Raw genomic sequence first — 25,580 nt, forward strand, 5'->3', positions numbered from 1 at the left:
TACTTTTCAGACGTATGTTCAGTCCCAAGCACTACTCTGTGTCTCTGTCTACAGGAACCAGAGCTAACACCTCACTCTACTGGCATTTTTTCTGACTGGTTGACAAATTAAACTATTGTAGCAGTCCTATCGTCCTAATTAAGATGAAAGGTTCCATTCTCACTATGACATGTTGGAGCATTTTGAAAATCGAAACTACTGTTTTTTCTCTTCAGAGTGTGAGTAAACTCGGTTTGGACAATGTCACTATGATCAGCTCCTTAAAAGTAATGTTCTGTAATATAATTTGTTCTTATTTTTATTAATCTTGTTCAGTTTGTTTCTCTATTGCATTCTGCTTATCTGAGTTGCAGTCTAGAAGGCCGAAGAAAAATTAAACAAATCTTCAGTTGCTAACAGGCAAAAAATATAGGCAGAGATAGTACCACCTAATATGCAAAATTATTCATTATAGATTCACTTACCAAATTAAAGTTTGGAAACTTACTGAAATGAAGATGCACCCTCTCCTTCGGTTAGCACTCCTTACCGACGGTGAGAGACTTTCTTTCTGACGTGAATCTACTTTAACGGAGCTGAAAGGCTACTTTAACGGAGTGAGGAGCAAGCACGGAGCGCGGCGCGCGTGAAGTGGCTGGGGATAGGTAGCCCGTGGTTCGCGGGTGTTGGTCATGGATGCCCGCCGCAAGTTCCGGGTGGGGCTGCACTGCATTCGCCGCCGCCGCCGCCGGCGGCGGCTTTGGCGTCGGCGGCGACGGGTTTCTACAGCGCCGCAGCGGACGGGGAAGGAGATAAACGAGAAACCGGCGCGGTTTGACCAGTTATGGGCCGGAAAACAAAGTTGAACCTGATGCGGCCCAAGGAGGAAACTCAGTTAAAAATGAAGGCAAAAGGGAGGAAAAAGCAAAAGGGCCTGATGGGCTTATGGGCCGGCGATGGGTTTTTAGGGTTCTTTGTGTTTTCAAATTTGGGCAAGTTTGAATGATTGGAAAGATCCAAAATTTTAGAAGCAACCAAACGCACACATATGTGCCAGTTTTTACGCAAATATTTTTTTATCGGTTTCTAATTAGAAAATAAAGACTATCACTTAAGATGTGTTGTAAATTTTGAAAAGTTTAATTTTTTTAGAGAGTTTTAAATATGGCTAAATTAAGATGTTACAATCTATATACTTGGTTGAAGTTAGAAAAATTTGACATATAACAAAATTAATGTGATAAATAATTTGGATTGGAGTAGGTAAATATTCTAATGCAGTCTATTTTTTCAATGGCAAGTAAATATTGTATTTAGAATCATGTTGATTTTCAGAAACATCGGCAAATTACCGTGCCTTAGAATTTTTTTCCTACAAATTGTGTGAAATAACTTTAATGAAAACAATCCATCGTGGAGAACTGAGCATAGCTCAGCTGCCATGAGGGTTCGAGTCCTCGACTCGGTATTGATGGTCGCATTTTCCTAGATTTATTCAATGATTTAACTAGTGATATTCTTTCATTTTTCTGGATTTATTCCAGGATTTGACCGGCGCTATTCTTCCGGTGGTAGGTGACGTGCTCGTCGATAACGAGGCGCTAGTGGTGACTTCATCAATCTTGAGGATTTGCCGGCTCAGTCTTTCGGAGGTCCTCGTAAGGGTAGTGTTGTGTGTGTTTGTAGGAGCAAGAGTGCATGTGTGTATGTGAGCATCTATGTGTGTATTGTGTGATTTGAAAAAAAAACCATGAAGGTAAGTCTAGCGTCTCCTAACATGATCACAGTACCAATCACAGTACCACCTGCTAACCTGAGACAAGTCCCCTCTCAATCATGTGATGCGGCCGCTTGCGAAGGCGGGAAAGATACTATTTCCTCCGCGTTTCCAATCTAGCAGGCATCCAAAGCTGGCACCACGCGGCTGCGAAGATGACGGGTAGCTCTTGACCAATGAGATCCTACTTTTCACACAAAGAGTAAGAAATCGGACCGGATCTCCAATTGAGGGCCTGTTCGCTTCAGCTTATAAGCCGGCTGAAAAGCTGAAACGGTTGATTTGTTGTAAGAGGAAAATACTGTTTGATAACTAATAAGCCGGCTGAATTGGAAAACTCGTGAACCAACGATTTGACTGGCTCGGTTCAGATAAAAGACCCCGTCATATATATTCTGCACAGAAATCGGGCCAACATGGTATGGCTGGAGGCCTAGAGCTTCAATCTACTAAAAAAATGAGCCGCTCAGGTCCTCCCGGCTCTATCGCGTATCGTCCGCCGGGCGCACTGAGGATCAATGCCCGCTTATAACAGAGGATCAGCAACTCAGCAAGAGAAAGGATCAGCCAAAACATCAACTATATGTTGAAATGTCAAACAACCCCAACTGCCAATGCTCTAGAGTGGTGGATAAATATGACTACAAGGACCGAAACTCCTCGGAAAGGAGTTTGCTCTATGAGCCTGCTGATTATATGGGAAATTTGGAAGGAACGCAATCGACGAATCTTCAACCATCAAGGGATGGCCGCAACCTCACTGCTAGCACAAATCAAAGCGGAGGCAGACACATGGATTTTAGCAGGGGCGAGAGCACTAGCGTTGTTCTTATCCAGAGAGTAATCGTGCTAGGACAAGGAATCTTTTGTATCTCTCTCGTAACAATCTGTAATTATCTACTATCTCAATGAAATTGGCACTATCCCGTGCCCATTCGTTCAAAAAAAAGAAATGTCAAACAAAAGGCTGATCAGATTTCATTGCGGTGCATGCAAATCAAAATTGTTCGAATATCCTGTTTGGAATCCAATTCATTGCACTAAACATTAATAAGGTTTCTCACTGTGACACCACGCTGAGTCCATCCCACATTGCCCACGTTGCCTGCCTGATAAAATCCTGAATAACTAGCATAATTGACCAATCTTTCAAGAAAATCACCTTCACATAATGCCATTGCAGATATTTTATTCATCGGTATGCCTCATGATAATTGATAAACCACATGCACACCTATTGCAATGAAATATGGACGTGACATTGCCAGGAAACAGGGTTCCTGCATTCCTATTTCCCATCGATAGGAACCTCCTTGGTGAATGCAGGATTGACCTTGGCGATGGTGACCACCAGTGCCCGGAGCTGGTATTCGGCGCGGACGTTCTCCTTGTCATACCCCTTTGGCACCAGCAGCCGGATGTGGAACGAGATGCTGCTGTCGGGTACTCCTTGCTGCTCTGCCGGCGGCTTGGGTTTTGTCTTGATTACGAGTACGTCGTCTTCAATGACGACCTGGAAGTCGTCTGGCTTGGCACCCACCGGCATGTGGAATAATGTCAGCTTGACATTCTTGCCGTCATCCTTGATCTCCCATCGATGGGTTGACGTGGGCGGCATGTATGGATGCACAAGGGCTTCCGTCCACGATAAAGAGAGAACAAAATTTAGTTGCCACATTTCAAATCACAGTTTACTCAACAGATAGCACAGTGAATAGGAATTTCAACTGATAATTCCTCAATTTATTCTCCTACTTGGGTACTACTGACTCCACTACAGGGTATAAGAGAGCTTTACTCGGGGGAAACAATAGTTTAGCTATTGCTACACTTCACTCGCAACAGAGATCCTTTTTTTTTATAGATGAATTAGTCTTACATTTTGCTCATTTAAAGTAATGCACGTTACTGTGAAAAAAATGAAGCATAATGGATGAATATAAACTGGCAAGAGCTTACCGACTGGTGAGATGTTGAATTGATGGGCGGCGCTCTTGGTATCCACAGAGTAGCAGATGGAACGAGGCCTGTTCTTCCCTGCAGAGGCACAAGGGAGGCCTACCACTGCTGGTTTCACAAAACCAAAGGATAATCCAGCAGAAGATATGGTGGGCCGGCTCAGTAGGGTGTGAGAAGTAACTGTCGACATTGTTTCGTGTCCAATAACTTCACTAGTGACTAGCTTCGCTGGTGCAATGGAAGTAGCTCTAATCTGGGCAGTTCAGATATATAGCGAGAGAGGTCTGAAGGAAACTATCTGGCTGACTGCTGCTGTGTGCTTTGCTTGGAGCTTTTGTAAAGTAGCCATGCTGCTGAAATGATTCGAAACTTGTTGTGGTAGATGTTCTCCCTACCACTCTAACTTACATTAAAAGGAGACACCGTACAATTCCAGACAAGCAGTGACATATCATTAAAAAATATGAAAAAAAAACTCCTAGTTTACAATGCCAAAGAAGAACGGTTTCTGTGCAGGTTTATATCGAATCTGTACTTCATCTCTTGGTGCACTTTACAATAGAGAATATTTTTCTCCCCAGCTCGGTAATGCAGAGAATTCACTGGCATGCACACGATAATAAGGAAAGAAGGCGATTGTTCTCATGTTCCATTGCAGGGTAGAATGGGCGGCAATGTCATTTATCAGGTCCAGCAGGCTAACTTATAAGAGAAAACATCATTATTATAAAATGAGCTTTTTACGGGACACAATACTAGCCTATACTAGTGTTAAAAAATAACCAGTATACAAACATCCGACGGTCAATATTAATTGTATACTACTGAAACCTTCACATGTGGTATGGGTAGTATACATGAGTAGTATAGGTAGTATAAGGGTATCATGGTAAAAGAACACAAATGACATCACTAAAATTTTATTTTTGACACTAGCATAAAGTTTAAAAGTCCATTCCATTTGAAATATCACTTTTCACATGTAATAATTACTAAATCATCTATAATCATGAATATTTAGATCTTATATATACTATATACTACTAACTAGTAGTATTGTGTACCGTAAAAGATCTATAAAAAATATAATATATATAATATACCTAGGGAATCATTGCTAATCATTGTAGGGGCTACACTTTAGATGGGAATCTCTTGATCTTGTTAGAAGGAAGCTCATTTAGTTCAATAAATCATTGCTTATATAGTTATATATTATATATTAATCGACGATGCATTAAGTATACGAGTTTATACAAAAGTAGAATTGCTAATCATTCTAGGGGTTACACTTTAGATGGGAATCTCTTGATCTTGTCACAAGGAAGCTCATTTACTTCAAAAATCATTGCTTATACAGTTATATATTATATTAATCGACGATGCGCTAAGTATACGAGTTTGTACAAAAGTAGAAGCGATGGTTCAAAAAATTAACTTCGGACATACAACCGTGCAAAGCAACTCTATCTCTTGAAGATATGATCAATCTGTAGACTGTCAGAAATGACATCATTATACTTAACGAAGACATGTTCCTATGCCTATTGTGTACTTGAAGACTAAATTGACAAAAGTCTAAACCCAAGCATGTGGGAGCTCATACACGATTTGAATTTCACATCATTTTTCCTGTTCTCGTCTAGATATCATAATAATATGCTGGAAAATTTTGGCATAACAAGCTAGAGGACAGGTACGGATAAATTTTTGGGAGGTTTCTCTATCTTTTACTGCTTATCCTTGGCACAGCTAATTTTGAAGTCAATATCAAGCAAGAATACTAGGAACAGCGATTTGTATCACAAATTTCTATGAAAAATCTGAAATGGAAAAAAAAGACAAATAAACATGTTTGATATAAGAAATATCTACCTGCTGTCCTCTGTAACCCTTCTCTCTGAACATGGAGTCTGTTCCACTGATGATTGAGTCAAGTGGAATGAGAAACAATCAAGTAAATAGTGAATCTAATTAATTTTGGTTCCTACGTGGTGTTCATTGCCCTGATTTATTGTAGAGAAAATAATGGCTATATCCTTCGACTGAATTCTTCGTATGTAGCAAAAAATGAATTACCATCTTTGTACAACCAGAAAATGTTCAATAGTCAAATGAACTGGAACTAGTGGATACATCCTCCGAATGAACGAAATAAGGCACGGTAATTAATGAGGAACTTCAAGAGGTTGCCACGGAAGATTGGTTAGCTTGTCCTAATAAGTACTGATAGCTGAATTCTTTCCACATTGCCATATACCATGGTAGTACATAGGAGATTACATTAAAAAAAAACCATAAACCATCTCACACTTCCGTTCTTTCAACACCCAAAAGATGAGCTGCATTCTTGATTCTTGAATTAGCCATTGTATCAAGAAAGTTACTGCCTGGTTGTAGAATGGAGCAGCCGAGTAGCATGGTGCAGGAACACAGAAAAGCAGAGGAGAGCATGCAAATATGCAGCTAAGATAGAGAGCATAATAAACGTTCCTTGTAAATCTGAACAACAATGATAAACCGTTGAGGAGCAGCCGAGTAGCATCGTGAAGATGGAAGACAAGTAAATAACAACAAGCACCGTGTATCATATAGGTAATGGGTGTCCAGAGGAGCAAACACCAAAATATGTCAGGTCCACTTTCACAGCACACTACTACGACAAAATACTACTTGTCCAATTTCTCCTATGGCATGCGGAACTGTCACAAGATGATCAAGGTCAGACGATTGAGGCCACATTCTTGTCCCACAGGCCACAGCCACATTCCCCGTAATTAAAACTTTTACTTGATAAACAAACGTTTTGATTCAATCCAGAAAAAGAACAAGCGATATTTTTGTATGTATTGAGACAGACCAGAGAAACCGGTTGCCTTTGAATCAAAAGAAAAATAAATCAATTTTGCAATACCTCCCGAAGTCAACAATAAGGAGAATTACCGGAAAAAATAAACCCCTAAAACTCACTGCCTTGTTTTCAAAATTCTAATGTGACAAATTACATAACAACTATCAGTGCCTGTGACATCATCATAAGGATGACAACTATCTTCCCAGGTGGAATTTAAGTAGCCATTCTTTGCACTGAGGGCTACCCTTCATTGAAAATGCAGTCGTTTCTAATTTCATTGTTTTGAAATTATCTAAACATGTTAAAATGATGAAGATGTTCCTTCTATTCTCAAAGAAACTACTGCTTAAATTGGTTTGGCCCACAGTTCAACTAAATGTCAAGCAGACTAATTAAGGTACCACATGTTTATGTTGCAACTACGCACCTGGAACTACGTCCAGCTGGTAACATTTTATTTTTGGGCAGAAAAAGCAGAGTCTGAGACACTACAATGAACAATCACAAGCAACACTAGAAAACAAAATCAAAGAGGGCACCATTTCTATTTTTTTTATGAAATAGCATATGACCTCTATTTTTCCTGAATGAAGGCAGAGTAGTTATCTGTTATTCTTATACACAAATAAATAGAGCATTTTCATATGACAGTTGTATGCTCTAGCACTAGTTTATGAATACTTTGACTGATAATCAGAACTAGTTGCTGCAATCCAGCAAGGGTAGAATACTACGCTACAATTCATGCAGAGTGTAGAATAGCACAAACTTTTACAAAAGAACCTTCCAAGAAGGTGTCTCTATGCATGGTCTTGGCCTCTTGGGGATGACGACGCCGGTGACTGTTCTGCCGTTAACTAGCACCAGGAACGCCGGGCAGAAGGGCTTCTTCACTTGAAGGAGCAGAGGTTGAAGTGGGGCCATGAAACCCTCTGTGAAAGCATCTCCGACGAGGTTGAATCTTGGATGCGATTGGTTCCAGAGAGAAGATGATGGGCTCGATGGATCCCTGCGGTGGTCGGTGGACCACCCACAGGATGACGGCGTTGCCAAAGACCATGAAGTGGAACTTGGCCTGCATGTTGAAAGACGGCTGCATGGCGATGCGATGGATTCCGGCATGCAGCCACGGGCGGTGTGGATGGATGGAATGATGCAGCAACCTCATCTGGCGAATTCGAGAAGCGGCAGCATCGGCAAATGGTGGACGACTGGACCTAGATTGGCCTTGGGCAGATCCTGCCGGTAGGAAGAGATTGGATTTATTTTATTCCATACCTGGGCACCACCAAAATCGGAGTCAACGAATCAGGCGTCCGACGCGGCAGCAACGACGATCCTGGCATTGCAAACAGCAGCAGCGACCGCGATGGTGCTGGCATGGCTTCGGAGAGGGAGGATGCCCATCCGGGACCAACTATAAATACTAAGCACTTAAATAATAGGAAAGGGACTGTGGGATTCCATATTGGAGTTTAAACAAGGGCCTCAGGGCGCAGTTATACGTTGCCGGAAGCGACAAATCTTCATGTATCGCCTTCTAATTAGCGCATCCGTGCAAGGTATCAGTGGGCCGGCACGTTTTTTTGCCAGACATAATAATTAGCGACTGAAGGAAGATGTGGCCACTTAATTAATCACGTGGTGGTAAAGGGCCTCCCCACTTTACCGATGCATGCAACAATTAGTGGAAAGAAAATGCACGATGCATGCAAGAGTTAATGGAGAGAGCAAGCATGCATGCAAAAAAGACAAAAATGATGATGTAACACACATGCATGCAGATATAAGACTAAAAAAGTCATAACTCCTAAACCGAACATTCAAATTAAATTTTAGTTGCACCGTTATGTTTATTACGATGAGATCTTCAAAACAAGCTCCCACATGACTATGTATGGATAATATTTTTAAAAAATATCTTAAACATACGGATTAATTAGATTTAACTAATGTGAACAAATACTCGAACATCACGAACAAGTTACTGTTTCCCACGAACAAAAAATTAAACATGACGAATAAAAAATGGTACGATGTGTCGGCCATACATCTATGGACCCACCAGGAGGCTTGTCCTACAGTACAGGGCTGTACACCGAGATGTGTCAGACATGGAGACTACGGTACAGGTCGGTGTGGTCTACGTGGAGGATAAGAATTAGTCGAGGATTAGAAAAACTACTCGTAGCAAATTAGAGTAGGACTCTGTAGTCGAATCCGACCAGTAGTCTTGTAAACAAATGACCTATAACCCTGCCCCCAGCAATATAAGGCGAGGCAAGGACCCCCTCCAAATAACATCAATCAATACAATCCAACTAACACACAGGATGTAGGGTATTACGTGACATAAGCGGCCCGAACCTGTCTAAATCGTGTGTTCGAATTCACCTTCGAGTTCTTGGTCTTCTGCGAGCCTCACGCATAAAACACTACTTCAGGTACCCAAAAGGTTGTGCGCATCGAACAAATTACACAAACTCGTAGAATAAAAGAATACATCTAAACAAAACAATTTAGTATCAAAGAAAAATTAAAGGATAAAATAATATTGAACAGATATATTGTATTAATAATAAATTTAAAAAAACTAAAAAGAAGAGAAAATAATATAATAATCAATAATAATAAATAGAACAAAAGAATAATACAAAATAGGAATTAAATTAATAAAAAGGAAAATAAAATAAAAGAGAAAAAAAAATAAAAAGGAATGAGAAAAAGGGTGTAACCGCAAAATGGTAAAAAAAATAAAAGAAGAAGAGAGAAGAAAAAAAATAAAGGAAAAGAGAAGGAAAGAATGGAGAACGAAAAAAAAACCGCCGTGGGCTGCCTCCTTTACGACAAACAACTGAAAAAAGAAGTAAGAAGACACGGGCTGGATGTGTTGTTGGGCTGACAAAAATGTAACCCAGCGGAGGGCGCTCACTCTTTATGAGCTGAAATCAGTCCCTCTGGTCCGTTAATTTCCTTCAGGCGACACAAGCGAATTCATATGCGATGTATAGTTTTTACATATCATTTTAAATTGGTAAGAACTGATCTCGGGATGAGAGAGATAGTGCGATGAAAGCAATGTGCTTCAAGGCTAAATTGCGTAGTGTCTAAAACCAGGCCAAAAGTTGGAGAATACATGCTAGACCTACTTCACTAGAAAACAATAGTGAAAATGAAGCCACAAACTTGGCGGAGTTGACGAGACAAAATGAGACTTGCTAGCCTATAAACAGTAACATTAAGAATTTCTACAGATAGCACACACAAACCACTGCCTTGGACAAATAAAGTGATCCAGTTATGTGATCTTCTTGTAAACCCATAATGTTTGTAGGTACACCAAAGAAAACATAGATTTATGAAATCACAATGATTATGCTACTCCACCTTGGCGTCACTTTGCAAACTCAGCAGACTTCCTGCATACATAGCAACTTCACCAAGACGTTGTGTCTCGACTTCTGAAACCACGTCGTTTGTAGGATCATACAAGAGCAGCACTCCCTTGGCTCCAAGAAAGATGATAATCCTCCCATCATCCAGTAACAACAAAGGTTTCGTAAACTCTTCGGATCGGAGAACAGATTCAGCCCATATGCTGAATTTTTTCTCCCATTGGCGATTCTCAATATCTGCTAGAAACCACAGGTCCATTGTTTCAAAGAAACCACCGTAGTGGACTACAACCAGGTCCCTTAAGCTCAGCTAAAGTAGAATCATAGTACATGGAATACATATCGTCCGCCGGACGCGGGCCAGGGATACTAGTCCATTCCTCCGCCTCGAGGTCGCAAGAAGCGATACAATCTACATCAACACCATGGGTTCCTGGATTCAAATTCGAGCAGAAGTGAAACGGTGCTACCGACAAGCACCCCTCTATCCATGTAATGCATGTTCACGGGAAACTCTGGGTGATTCTGTGTCGCTCTCCACTGAGCACAATCGCCTCCATTGATGGTAAGAACACTACTGACTGGGTGGTGCTCGGCAAAGTTGTCCATGCTCATGTAAGGCGCACATACTAGCCTGAGCACCTTGGACTCTCCCGTGGAATCTACACGCCCAACCACAATGCACAGCACTCAGTCCCCTCGTCATCAGAGTCCCAGCCATTGGAGGAGTAGTAGTACTCACGGACATCAGGAAGCAGTTTTAGAACAGTCTTGGGCAAGTGGGAGGCAGCCCCAGTAACAGGATCGATCAGGCAGCAGCTTCCGTCCACGTCACCCACACCTGGTCAGGGCACGAGTGCAGAAAGTACTTGCCTTTTGTGATGCTAAAGGGCAGGCGCTTGACGACACGGCCGGACAGATCTATTACATGGATGCACTACTAAAGAAATGGTCTTCTGTACCGGTTGGGAATCCCTCTTTAGTAGCCTTTAGTACCGGTTGAAAACAATTAAAAAATCCCACCCCGCTCGAGCCACACCCTGTTGGCCCAAGCCCGACCCGCACCTTGCCCCCCCCCCCCCCGAGATCGAGCCCTGCTCTTGCCCCCCGCCGCCGCCGATCTACCACCGTCGCCCGCCGCCCCCGACCCTGCATCCCGCTGCCCCCAGCCCTGCATCTTGCCGCTGCCGCTAGCCCGCATCCCACCGCCGCCGCCGCTCCATCTGCCAGATCCCGCCATCGCCGCTCCATACGCCGGGTCTCGTCGGCGCATCCCGCCGCTCCCGGCCTCGCATCCCGCCGGGCACTCCGTGCCCCGATGGTCGTCGCCGCCGTGCCTCGCCCCACCTCAGGCACGAGGTGAGGGGCGAACGGAGGGGGAGGAGAGGGGAGGCCAGGGAGGGAGGGAGAGGGCCGGTGGAGGGGGAGGGAGGGCTGGAGGTGGAGGAAGCTGAGGGTGAGGGAGGAAGGCGGAGGGAGTGTTGGGGATCACCCAAAAAAGATGGTCACCGTCAAGGTCGTTACAGTTAGCGCGTTCAAGTTAACCCCACAAAATAAGTAGCTTCAGGCAAGGGTCCCTAACCTCAGGGATCAATCTGGCGTGAAGAGTAGTTCTAGCCTCGTAACGCTGCTAAGAGTTTCGTATCGAAGCCAAGAGGCAACCACTGATCACCAGAAAATAACTAAGCTTGACATCGAGTGCTCGAAGCTGACCTCGAGCGCCGAGTTGTTTACTGTCTTATGCAGGGTTGTTGAAACAAGGATCAGGGTGCGAGGTTAGCGCCTCTCTGGTGCGAAGCTGGGATGGTCTCGAGGTTCGAGGCTAAAGTGGCTTTGGGTTCAAGGTTAAAAGTGTGAAGGCGTTGGAAACGTGAACAAAGAGTGATTCGCGAAATCACCTGAGAGTGCAATTCGCGAGGCTGATTGGAGCCGTGAAAAGCGTGACTCGCTGGAGGAGACCAAGTCGTACAAGTAATCTTCGAAAGACCTTTGTGTATAGCATATTCTAGGAATGTAGTGGTTGAATAAGGATAATTGTGGAATGTAAAGTATCCTCCGAGACACTATAAAGGGGGAGCCCTACGCCGATGTAAATGGATGCTCATTTTCTCGAGTTGAACCATGAGTGCTTCCCAACATTGTCATGCCTTAGTCTCCCTAAGACTTATTTCCCAACATTGGCGCCCACCGTGTTCTGAGCCACTAAGTAACCCACGATGCCACCTCAGAAGAAAAAGAGAACCACCAAAGATGAGGCAGGGGAAGAAAGGCAACTTGTCTTGGTCGAGTAAGTTAACACTGCTAAGGCAGAAAAGCTAAAAAGAATTGAGGCTAATCAATGAACAAGATCACAGAAAGGGAGAGTTGAGGTGGGGACCATGAGCCAAACACTGCAGCAAACAATCACGCACGATGAACCCCTCAGTGAAACAGGCACTCAAACAGCTAGAGGCGTTAAAGAAAGAAAAAGAGAAATTTGCTCAAGAGCTCCAAGCACAAAGACTAGAAGCCATCAAGCTGGCAAAACTAAACAAGGCTAAAAGGCAACTAGTAGAGTTGTAGCAAGAGTTGAATGAGTTGCAATACTTGCGCAACACACCACAACAGCCATCGCAGCTACCACCTCAAACTTTCAACACCAATGATACACCCATCATATACCCAAATCCTAGCCTCGTTGGGCACAACACCCCAGTGGCAACGAGCGCACACACAACTATCGACAAAAGTTCCCCACTGTCCTTAGACTTGCAAACAGCCCCATGGCCTACAACCTACAAAGTAGTTGCACTACCGAAGTTCAATGGCCAAACAGATCCTCGCTAGTTCCTCATGAGTTATGAAATAGCCATAGCCTGGGCAGGGGGAGATGATGTGGATTGGCAAAGTCATTCATTATAGCGTGCGAGGGTGCAGCACTAAATTAGTACTCTTTACTCCCGTCGCAGTCCGTATATAGTTGGGTCGATCTTAAAACCAAGCTGATTCAAAACTTCCAAGGCTTTCATAGAGCCGTGACTAATGAGGGGGACCTGTTCAACTGTGTGCAAAATGATAAAGAGCCTCTAGCAAGCTATGTGAGAAGATTTGTCCAACTTAAGTTGCAAACTCCAGATGTGGAGGACAGCGTGGCCATAGCGGCCTGCATCAAGGGGCTCAATCCAGGGCCAACAGCTTCGAAGCTATCAAGGAAAAAGCCAAAAACAATGGAAACCCTGTTTGCAGAGCTGGACAAATATTGTAGATCGGATGAAGACCATAGGAGGAGGGTGGTGGAGAGAAACTGCCAGAGGCAAACCGAGAAAGACCGAAACTGGCAAACCTCACCCTACAACCACCAGCAACACCACCATTCACACCCAACCCAACAAGTGCTAGCGATTGAGGGTAACCAACCCTCACACCAAAACCAAAGCCAAAACCAAAACCAAAACCGAAACCACCAACACCAACCAAACTTTGTCAACGGCAAGAGGGGTGGCCATGCTAGAAGAGGAAGAGGTCGAGGCAGAGGGCCTCCGAGGCTAAGTAACCAAAGTAACTAACAAAGACCCTTTTACTGTACGTTTCATGGCAAACAGGTTGACCATGCAATTGATTTCTACCCTGAGGCGCTAAAGACTCTCGAAAGAATAGCCGAAGAAAAGAAGGCGGCCCAAGCACCCAAAATCATCCACCATACCACCTTCTAGCCACAACCATCATACTACCTAAGCCCCAACCTTGCAACATTCCAGCCCGCCATGGCATTGCAACACTCACTGCAATTTCACCCCCTAAACTCAATTAACCTCGCAGGCTGCAAACTTTGTGCGTTCCCAACCTCTCCAAGAGATACCCTTACCACCACCAAATCTACCCAATGAAATTTCAAAAGCTAAGCCTAACCCACAAAACAAGGGGGTCCTCACAATCCGAACGTTGCGAGGATAGCTCAAATGCTCTACCAACCTATGACATGATGATGCCAATTGCCGGAAGGTCTTCCCTCGAGTTTGAAAACAAAAGGCAAAAAAGAGATTATTTCAGGCAAGTGAACACAATCATACCTGATGGTCCCCCAGCTAAGCCAGAGTGGGCACACATGCCAATTTCTTTCACAGAAGAAGACTTCATATCGAAAACAGCCTCGCACAACGATGCGATGGTGATTGAGGCCATCATTGTTGGCTGGAAGATAGTGAAGATCCTAGTGGACAATGGCAGCTCTGCGGATATCATCTTCGCAAACACCTTTAGGGAGATGAAAATTGACCCACACTTTCTCAAGCCAGCAGAAGTCCCACTACTTGGCTTCGGGGGGAATTCTCATGAAGTCTATTTTCACGTTCAAGTACTCTTTGGAATTCTCATGAAGTCTATTTTCATATGGATCCAGGCTCATATCTATATCTTTCCTGAGACGCTGCAATGATCAATTTACTACCGAGAGATTTTTCTATCAAAGGTGCTGCGTCACCTTATTTTGGCCCGATGGGCCTTGTATCAAGTCAGGTCCAATAAGGACGTGTCCTAGGGTTGGAGCACGACACCAGGACCCCTTTGATTGTCCTCCTAGGTATTAATAAGGATTAGAGCTGCCACAAACAGATTGGGTTTGGTTTTGTTGTAAGTTTAGCCATTGCTACTTCCTGGTAGACGTGTGTGTTGACTAGACCATCCATTCTACTCGATTCAGAACCCCAACTTTGTGAGTTCAATTGGTTTTTATCTCCATATTTTCAATTGAGTTGCTTGTTCTACTTGTTCTTTCTTGTTAGTCGATTGCTTGCAGGAATTACCCTAGTGGTTTGGTTGATCATGCTCCACAAGATCACAACGACCATTGGAGGTGGTGTATCGGTTGCTAAGGCGTGGCATCCTTGGATGGTTGTAGTCGGGCTGTGAATGTTATCTCCATACCCAAATTGAGTTATCCCCCTTCTCTCAGCGAAATATCAGGATTCAACCCTAGTGGGTACATATCATGAGGCAGACGCACTTGCGAAAGCAGCAGCACAAAGTCAACCTATGCCCCCCGACGTGTTCTACAAAATCATTCACACACCATCGACAAAAGAGTTAGCCTCGAAGACAGTAAACGCAATTGAAAGCTTTTACTAGAGAGCCCAAATAATGGCTTACATGAGAGGTTACTTCGAGCCTTACGACGAGGTTGAGCTAGGTAGACTAAAAAAAAGGCCAGGGGCTACATGATAATTGATGGAGAATTACACAAGTCAGGAATATCAACCCCTTGGCTTTGGTGCATAGACAGAGGAAGCGGGAAAGAGCTACTAGCTAAAATTCACAAAGGTTTTTGCGGGTCACATATAGGATCTAAAGCCTTGGTAAGTAAAGCACTGAGGTAGGGATTCTATTGGCCCACCGCAATTCATGGTTCACAAAGCCTCGTATGAAGTTGCGAAGCCTGTCAAAAGATGGCAAAACAATAGAATGCACCATCGCTGCCAACACAACTTATCCCACCAACCTGGCCTCTACAAAGATGGGGTATGGACCTAATAGTCCCGCTCCCAACAGCTCAAGGCAATTGCAAGTTTGCTGTAGTAGCAGTTGACTACTTTCTGAAATGGATCGAAGCTAAGCTGGTGGCGAACATAACCTCGAGCTCAGTCCAAAAATTCTTTTGGCAGAACATCATCTGCAGATTCAGAGTACCCAGGGAACTAACTGTGGACAACGACAAGCAATTTGATTACTATGATTTCAAGGAGTTTTGTGCTAGCATTGGTACAAAGGTAAAGTTTGCCTCAGTGTATCATCCCCAATCAAACGGGGTGGTGGAAAGAGCAAATGGCCTGATCTTCTCAGCCATCAAGAAATATCTCTTCGATCAAAAGAAAGGAAAGTGAGTGGATGAGCTCCCAAGGGTAATCTGGTCCCACAACACCACAACATCTCGAGCAACAGGCTTCATACCCTTTCAAATATTGTTTAACTCCGAGGCAGTGACACTAGAGGAAGTCAAAAACAATAGTTTGAGAGTGTTGCAGACTGAGGTTAACCTAGAAGATATAAAAATTGAAAAAGATATGATACAGCTTGAGATATTGCAAGCCGCAGAAAACATTGATAAGTACCAGCAAGAAACAAGGAGGTGGAGAAACAAAAAAGTGGTACACATGGAAATTAAAGTGGATGACCTTGTCATCAAGAGGAACAAAGATTGGGAGAACCTCGGGAAACTACAGGAAGCTTGGGAAGGGCCATACATTGTCACACGAAGTAATAGGCCAGGGTCGTTTCATCTTGTGGATCAGCTTGGCACGGAGCTGCCACACTCATGGAACGTCAATAGCTTGCGTAAGTACTACCCTTACCATTTTGTTCAATACTACATTCAGCTTGTGAAGGTATAAACAACATCGAGGGTAGCAAATTTACTTTATTGCACTTTACATTTTCGCATTTGGACTGCACTCTTTTCCTTGCTAGGGGGGCTCCTTTCTGGAGGCAAGGTTTTTAACGAGGCAGATCCTTGTAAAAGTCCCCCCTATGCTCTTTATCTCAGATGCAACAACAAGTTGCCTAGCCTCGCGTTTTTGCGTGATGAAAAACATGCGTTTCTACGCAAGTCTCAGATGCAACAACAAGTTGCCTAGCCTCGCGTTTCTGGGCGATGAAAAACTTGCGTTTCTGTGCAAGTCTCAGATGCAACAAAAAGTTGCCTAACCTCGCGTTTATGCATGATGAAAACTTGCGTTTCTGCGCAAGATATGTTAAAGCAGCAATAAGCTGCATAGTCTAGCATTGAATGCGCACTATATGCGTAGAAACTTATAGTTTCACTCAAGGGTCGCGGCGACTAGGCCCGAACTTGCAAGTCAGAAAATAGAGAGGCGGCAATAAGCAACCAAAGGCTGCGGTAACACTCAGACTCAGCTATGCTCAGTCTAAACCCCCTCCGTACGAAAGGACAAAAGGGGGGGGGGTGACATTTTTCAACTGGAAAAATTCATTTTGTCCTTTTGCATGAAGGCTTTAGCCTCGGCCAAAACTCTAGCTAAAGCATAGGAAGGGTGATATTTTCTCAAAAAGGCATCCTCGCTCCCTATTTTCTCAGGTCCTAGCCTTGATCCCAACTATAATTTACGGTAGCTCACTTTCAACTTTCCAAAAGCGCATGCTAAGCCACAAATAAACCTCGTAGTATAAGCCACAAAGTCGGTATAACCGACCCAAATTCGCAACCTTGTAAAATTTCATGGTTGAAGCAACTTGCGATATCAACCAAACTGTCATTGCGTTTTTAAGTCAACAAAACTAAAAAATAAGTTTTCCGTTGACTTATCTTGAAGATTATCAAGATTCACCTAACTTCATTCGCGCAAATGATGATAAGAACGAGCGTGACATTTTTTTGGAACAAGTAAAGATTGCTACTCTTGTCCTTTGCAGTCTATTCATAAAAACAAGATTTTCGGCAGCAATATCTAAACCCAGTCTCTTTCACGGAAAAGAATGAAAGGGGGGGGGGGTGACATTTTTGGTGAACAAAAATCGTTTTCATCCTCTTTCCGCGAAGAAACAACCTCGAGTAAGACCTGCGAGCGTAGGGCAGGGGGGTTGACATTTTTTTTAAAAAAAGCACTCCTCATTCCTTTGTTCTCAGAAAATGAACGCATAAAGTCAATCAAAGCCAACACATAAGGAAGCTAGGGTGGGTGACGTTTTTTCCAAAAGAAAGAACAGCACTAGCTCCTTTATGCTACGGTTTCATTGCCAACAAGTGAAGTCACTCAAATCAAAAATGTTGAGACAAAAACAGATCCGCGAGGGTACAAACGCTAAAGGTAACCAGCCTCGAGCACTTAAGTTCCAGCTGAGCAACAAATATTTATAATTTGGCCTACAAAAGCAGCCAACCAAGTATCGAGTTTATCAACAATGTCCTAAACCACAAACACAAATTCCTAGCTAGCCTCGACAGTCACTGCCCTCCTTGATTAGCATCATCATTCCTCCTCCCACCTTCGCCTTTCTCTTCCTTCGCCTTGGTCTGCAGACATATAAAGAACAACGTCAGGTGAGAAAGAAAAAAAACAAGCCAAAGAAATACAAAACTATGTGAACTCTGACCTGTGCAAGCCGCTTTTGAGCAACCAGCCTCGTGTATTCTCGCCCGGAGGTAGCCCAAAGCTGTTTGTAAAAATTCATCTTTGTGGCCCTCACGGTTTTTGACTTCTCCCTTGTGCCAAGTTCGGAGGCTGAGGGGAACTTGTGGGAGCGAGCCGCAAGCATCAAGAAATGAGAGCAATTATTCTCTTCAAGAAGCTGGAACACGCTATCAAGGCAGAACGAAGCAGCAAAGTCGCTGATGCTGGTTATAACCTTGGGCAGGCCTTTGAACTCCTCATCCATCCAATCAAACATTGCCTTAGCACCTTCACCACTTGGAAATGGAAGAGACTCTGCACCGAACTCCGCAAGAGCAGCTTTGTATCCTTAATAAATCTCGGGAAATCTTTTCTTCAGAGTGTGCTCCACCTCCTCAATGAAGGTCTTCTACTTCTGAAGCTTTTTGCCGAGGATATGAATGGCTTATTCATCCTTTTCTATGGTGTTTCAGAGTTTCTCCAAAACACCATGATTTTCCTGGCACTCTTCTCTAGCTTCTCAATTTGCTGGACGAGCTCGCTGCAAGTGTTCGTGAGCAACACGTTGTTTCTTTTAAGATCAGAGTTCGACTCAGAAAGCTCATCCTTTAATCCACGTAAAATCTTATTTTCTTCTTCAAGCTTCGCAACTCTAGCCTCGAGTTGCATAATCTTTTTGCTCTTGGCTCCTTCACCGCCAGCTTGTTCAAAGTGACCTTGCCAATAATAACAGACTGCAAAATTGAAACACCACAAATGAAAAAACTAAAATAACTAAAAAAAGGTAAGAAACAAAATAGCAGGTGTCAAACAAAGTAACGTATACCGAAGGGTGGCTGACATAACTGATTTTTCATACTCTGTGAATAGAAAGGCATGTCATAAAATAGCAAACAGAGATTAAGTACAAACAAAATCGAGCTAAGGACCGACCACTTACTCACGGGGTTAAAAGCTTTGTCCTCGTCATCATCCTCAGCAGGAGCCTTGGACTTCCCAGAACCTCGAGCAGAACTAACTTCTCCTTCCTCTCTAGCCTTCTTTCCATCAGCCTCGCCGCCATCCCTCTTCGACCTCTTAAAAACCTCCCTAGCCTCTTTATCTACAGCACACATCCCATCCTTAGCTCTCCACAACAAAGGTAAGTTGTAGGGATTATCGTCCTCACCTGACCCCGGTACATGTATGGACACTAGCTCCTCTCTAAGATTGGTGCCAAAGGCCTCATTATAGCTTTCCAAGGATGGAGGCAACCAAGAACCTGCAGCGTAAGGTTTTACCCTAAACATTAGAGGAGGTTCGGTGTATATCTCCCCAGCCGCACTAATGGTTTTTTCCAACTCCATCACAAATCTCACTGAGTCACCACTATAATAAAAAAATCTCAGCCTAGGCAAATGTACAGTGACATATTTACCTAGCTTCACCGGCTCCAAAGCAGACACCTCAATCTCCTTAGCAGTGGTCTTGACAGTCACTTCCTTTTGAGGGTTGACCTCAGGGTGCAGAGGGGGCGCAAAAACCTTGGTCTGAGCCTCCTTTGGAGGGGCGCTAGCCTCAGGGACCAAGAAAGGGACCGAGGATAAGTCCACATCTAGAGGAACATCATCATCATCATCAACAGCCTTGCTGACGCGAGACTTTTTCGCAGACTTCTTCACTTTCATACAGGCAAGTGCACCGGCATCCTAGAGCTCGGATTGGGCTGCAACCGGGACAAGTTTGGAGGCTGGGGGCATGGAAGATTTTACAGCCTCAATCAAAGAGCCTTGCCCAAGTTTTTCTTTCTTCTTTTGAGCATCGAGGTTGGAGGTCTTTAGTTTCGCTTTCGCAGCCTTGAGCACAACGCTTGCTTGGCTGTCATCCTTCTTTGAGGCCACTACCGCGGCCTTAGGAGCAATGCTCTCAGCTTTCCTCTTTTTCCCTCTGCCACCGCCACCAATCTGCTCTGAGCCCGTCGCGCTGGCCTCTCGCATCCGCTTCAAAACCTTATGAGGTTTCAGGCAAGGTGCAACCTCGACTCCGAGTTCCTCAAAAACGTGGTTAACCCGGAACTCGTGTCCAATGATCCTCCGAGTGGAAGAAAGCTTAGTATCAGTGCATGGACCAATAATGTCTATTGCGTGTCTCTCAACGTCCTCTGCAAAGAGACCAGGGTTGGCACCCTCAGGCAGCTCCACTCCGAAATGAGGGTAAGGGAGCGGACTAGTGCTCCTCGGGACCTCCTTTGGCACAATTTCTAGTGGACTCCACCCATCAGAAAGGGGCCAAATGTTAGCTGCCAAAAACTCTTCAACAAGATCCTGCCTAGAGATCGACTTCGAGGCTAGGAAGAAAGCGTTCTCGCACTCCTTGACAACCTTGGACCTTGTAAATGCAGGGGTAGTATAGGTGTCCATAGGGCCCAAGGGAGCATAGAAAGGATAGAAAGATCGGCTGATACCAGACGCATCGCCCATGTCACCCTTAATATAGAACTAGTAGCTTAGCCAATCATCATCCCATCTATTCTTCTATGCATAAGAAAGCTCAACCCTCATGATTTTTTGCTTATCATTTTGTTCTTTGAGTCGTAAAGGTACAACACCCAAGCTGCGTCTCGAAGGTATCTTCTTCATCATCAAATGTAACTCTCTTCCGCTAGATGTGGAGTTCAAACAACCTTGCGAACCCATCAACGTCGATGTGACCACCAAATGTACGCTGCACCCAGTAGAACTTGGAGAGAGCAACAAAAGTGTTTGGAGTGAGATGGTGAAGCCTTGCCCTGTATCGGTCCAAAATCTTATGCAAATCCTTGTCACACGGAAATCTCAATCCGGCATTGAAAAAATCCTTAAACACAATAGCCTCACCTAACCTAGGCGTCGGCACAAATTCGTCACCAGGAGCCCTAGCAACACCCTCGGGGAAGTAACCCTTGTCGAGGTAAAACTTTATCATGCTCTTGGAAACTAAGGACTTCCTGAGCCGCATAGTGGGAACATATACTTCCTTGCCTAGCATCAACTCTGACGGGTCGACCTCGACGCTAGAAAGATCCTCCTCAATGTCAGCACCAGCCTCAGAGTCACCGCTACCCGTGTATGGCGGAACCGCCGTAATTAACTTAGCTAAAGAACAATTAAGTCGCCTGACACGCGATCATATGCTTTAATCAAGTTAACTCGGCAGGCCATCGGATTGCATCCGATAAACCACTACACAAGACCGAAAAAGCAGAGCTCACACAAAGGTGAGTGGTTCCAGAGAATACAGTAGATCATCCAAGTTATGCAAGTACATTAATTTATTAAAACACAGGTTCAAAATTCAAACAAGTTTGCAGAGTTCTTAAGCAACGCAAAAAAAAAACAAACGGAAGCTAGCGTCAAAGGCAGATGTCACAATGAGGTCGATCATGACATCAATGATCCCTATCCTCGCTGTCCGAGGAGGGATCCTACTCGACCGTCCACCTAGGGGGAAGCTGGGGAGGCCAAGCGCCACAAGAGGCAAACTCAAGGGCTTCAACATCACCTGAAAGATGTGCCACAAGCAAGGCTGAGCAACTATGCTCAACAAGACTTAACCGACGAGTGGTTCTAATCCACCAACTTCTAGACATGCAAGGCTTTTTGGCTGAGGGGTTTGTTTTGCCAAAAGCGACTACAGTAGGTCCTTACTTTCAATATTTTAGCCACAAGTTCTACGTTCATTTACCAATCTAAGTTAGCAGCTATACTAAACAAGCAAAAGTTTCCAAGCAATTTATGACAAGCATTCATATTAACATCACCATCAACTTCCATTCTTACTCAGTGTAGCATAGCGATCAAGCAGTCCCAAACTATGAGAGGCAGGCGAATCGATTCGAATTTCTTAACCATGCATGGCGAACCTAATCTTACGACATCCGCGCGCCATGAAGGGTCGCTTCATTTGTCAGCCGTCCCCATCAATTCCTAGGCACGTGTCAGGTCCAAACTTCCCTTTGCATGCAATGCTCCACAGTCCCGACCTATTGCTGCACTGTGACCGCACTTGCACCCACATGATGCATCATGGGAACCTCATTCCAGGGACAGCAGGTGTATATGCCATGCCCCAGTTCAATCAGGTACTAAGCTTCCCTATCCCATACTAGGTATGAGATTAGTACTTTCAAACACGTGATCATGAATATCATAACCTTTCGACCTTAAACCAATTTCATGTAGACAGACGGGGCAATCCACCGACCACCAAAATAGTTCACAGAGACCTGCCCAGTCCATCGTCCTTATAGTTGTAACAAAAAGGAGAACAGGCAACTCCTATAACTCGCGAGTGATAGGAGATCACTCAACTTTTACCAAGGCCTATTTAAGCAAAGCAGCTACTCGGCCTATCATAAAAGTTTTCAGATCAAGGGAAACTAAGTCATGTATCTACGGTTTCAAACAACTCCTGTAACATAAATGCACACACATAACAACAGAAGGCATGCTCAAGTTTAGAAAAATCTGGGTTATGCTCTGGGGCTTGCCTTAAAGCAGGGCGGTAGCGAACTGGTCCTTGGCATGCGCAGGCTTGACTCCTGCAGGCGGCGGCTCTGTTACGACTTCATCTTCCGGCACCGGGTGAAGCTCGTAGGTGCCGTCGGCGAGGTTCAACTCTACACGAAATGCAATGCAAGGGGTTAGTTGTATTCATGTTGTACACAAACGATGCAAGGCAGGGATTACGGTAGAAAGGAAGGTGAGGTCAGGTTTTGACTTGTGGTAGACTTTGGTGGCGACTGTGTACACATTTAGATTCTTGCAACTTAGTGTTTGCACAAAGAGACAGAGAGGCTACGATTGGGGAGGTTAAGTGCATTAGGCGAGTTATTTACTTCTGAATGTTTTTATGCACCTCTTCCAAAATTACTTATTTTGCGAGAAACTAGACAGAACAAAGATTCCAACAAAAGTGATTTCACATTTTTCTGATTTTTCCTCGATTTAAGATCGAACTTCCAAGCTTCTGCCGATTTAAAACAAGTTAAAAGAGTCGGACCGGGAAAAACTTACGATCTGACCCTTAGACTGCACCGGAGTCCTCAGATTTCACACAGAGAAGTCCTCAGAATTTTACATAGATACCCTCGGTCAAAAGAAAGAGACACAACCGAGCCCTCGGGCGAGGCGGACAGCACTTGGGCGAGTCGGGCGAGGCGGATAGCACTCGGGCGAGTCGAGCGAGGCGGACAGGGTTAGGTGAGACAGACAGGGGTCGGGTGAGATGGACAGGGGTCAAGCAAGACGGACAGGGGTTGGCAGCTTACCTCCGGTCCTACGGACGAGGTTTTGGGGTCGGGAAGAAACAAGCCGAAGCGGAACAGCGGGAGGTGGTAAGCTTTGGGTGGCGGCGAGGTTCGGCGGTGTTGCGACGGCAGTGGGGCTTCTCGTGGACAACAAGCAAGCTCTGGAGCTGTGTGAGAGGATGGTGAAGCGGTGGGTGGTGTCAGCCAAGCGCGGTGTTGGGCGAAAGGGGGAGTTCCACAGAGAGCTCAGGCGGCGGCGAGTGCGGTGGAGAAGAACAGAGCAAGCAGTGCAACAAAGGCAGTGATGGCAAAGGGGACTCCAGTAAGAGGCTTCGCTACCCCTTTTATAGCTGCGCGGAAGTGTTCGGAGGAAGGAAGCGAGCTCAAGCGGGCGAGGGGATAAGATCGAGGGAGAGGGAAGTGCTCTGTTGCGGCGGCGATTGGTCGACGCCTCCATTGGCCGGAGAAGCGGAGCTCTAGGGGTAGGATCCTCCGGGCATTGGGCAAGGGAGATAGCGTCAGGCAAGCGCGGTTTTGCCGGGCGGAAGGATTGGCGAGGTCGAGCGTGTGTCTGGTCGCGTCAAGCGCAGGATTGGGGCAGCGGCTCGGTCGGTGTGCGGCAGTGGCGTTGCGTGCGAGGGAAAAGAAGATGCAGGCGCTGGTTGGGCGAGCGAGCGAAGGAGTGGGACGACGGCGGCATGGTGGCTCTTCCAGCGAGCGGGCAAAGCTCCGGTTGGTAGGCGTGGATGCGCGGCAGGGGCAAGGATGTGCTCGGCCGGCAATTGGCCAGCACGGCTCTCGCTCCGTCTAGTCGTGGGTGCGGGTTGGCATTGAGGCTCCCGTCCTGTCGCTTCCTCATCGGGGATAGGGCGCCGGCGAGCTGCCGGTGGCCAGCGGCCACATGGCGCATGGGCGAACATGCCCGGGCGCGCTGGCGTCAAGGCAAGGTCGGGCAGCGCACACTATTGACTTTTTGGGGGGTCCACTCCAAATTAGCCAAAGGGTCTTTTTAACAAAAGCTATTTGAAATTAAAAGTTTTACAAACTCTCGTTTGGGCAAAAGATTTAAGTTTGCAAACAAAAACTCGAGCTTTGTTTTAAACTCCAAAAAGAGCTTGTTAGAGTCAAAAGGACATTTTACCTCTTTTTCTTAGTGACTAACAACTGGCTTAGGTTTAAGTACACCTAATTAAGGTAGAGTTGTTACAGCCTACCCCGTTAAGAGAATCTCGTTCCGAGATTCAAGTGTAGGAAGAAAGTAGTGTGGCTAGTGGAACGCACCTCCTTGATCGAAAAGGAAACTGTGGAAGTTAGCATTGAGATACTCTTCTGTCTCCCACGTTGCTTCATCTTCCGTATGGTTACTCCACTGGATTTTGTACATTTTCACCATTTGTCTACGAGTATGTCTTTCTTTTTGGTCAAGGATCTTAATAGGATATTCCTTGTATGATAAATCGGGTTCGATCTCCAATTTTTCCGGGACAAGGATTTCGGTTGGAACTTGAATACACTTCTTGAGTTGAGAGACATGGAAAACATCGTGGATTGCAGCAATCTTCTCTGGGAGTTTAACTCGATACGCTACGGGTCCACAAATTTCCACAATCTCGTATGGACCAATATAGCGTGGAGCCAACTTTCCCTTCACTCCGAAATGCTGTACGCCCTTGGTCAGTGATACCCAAAGGTATACGAAATCTCCAACCTCAAATTGGATAGGTCTTCTCCTCTGGTCGGAATAGCTCTTCTATCGGGACTGGGCGGCCTTAAGATTTTCTCGGATAACTCTCACCTTTTCTTCGGCCTCCATGACCAAGTCAGGCCCATACACTGTTCGCTCTCCGGGTTGCGACTAGCTTAGCGGGGTTTGGCATCTACATCCATACAAGGCCTCAAATGGTGCCATTTTCAAGCTGGCTTGGTAGCTATTGTTATATGAGAATTCTGCTAATGGCAAACATTTATCCCAATTCTTGTCATAATGAATGACACAAGCGCGTAGCATATCTTCCAATATCTGGTTAACTCTTTCAGTTTGTCCATCGGTTTGAGGATGATATGTGGAACTACGAATCAGCTTAGTGCCAAGTGAAAACTGCAATTGCTCCCAGAAGCGCGCTACAAACTAACTACCTCAATCAGAGATGATCATTTTTGGCACACCATGCAAGGAAATAATTCGGTCAAAATACAACTCTGCATATTTCTGTATAGTGTGGGTAGTGTGTAGAGGAAGGAAATGCGCTAT

The 25,580-nt window shown here is 44.9% G+C and overlaps 1 protein-coding gene across 1 annotated transcript; it reads right to left on the bottom strand.

Moving 5' to 3' along the window:
* Positions 1–2,919: 2,919 nt before the first annotated feature.
* On the bottom strand, positions 2,920–3,972 carry LOC117838591 (small heat shock protein, chloroplastic). The gene is made up of 2 exons (XM_034718674.2): positions 3,716–3,972; positions 2,920–3,391 (listed from the first exon to the last, which is right to left on the bottom strand). Exons 1-2 carry the CDS (start codon positions 3,903–3,905, stop codon positions 3,045–3,047), a joined length of 537 nt encoding a protein of 178 aa, XP_034574565.1. The 5' UTR covers positions 3,906–3,972; the 3' UTR covers positions 2,920–3,044.
* Positions 3,973–25,580: the final 21,608 nt, after the last annotated feature.

Source organism: Setaria viridis, chromosome 9, assembly GCF_005286985.2.
Source record: "Setaria viridis chromosome 9, Setaria_viridis_v4.0, whole genome shotgun sequence".
NCBI lineage: Eukaryota > Viridiplantae > Streptophyta > Magnoliopsida > Poales > Poaceae > Setaria > Setaria viridis.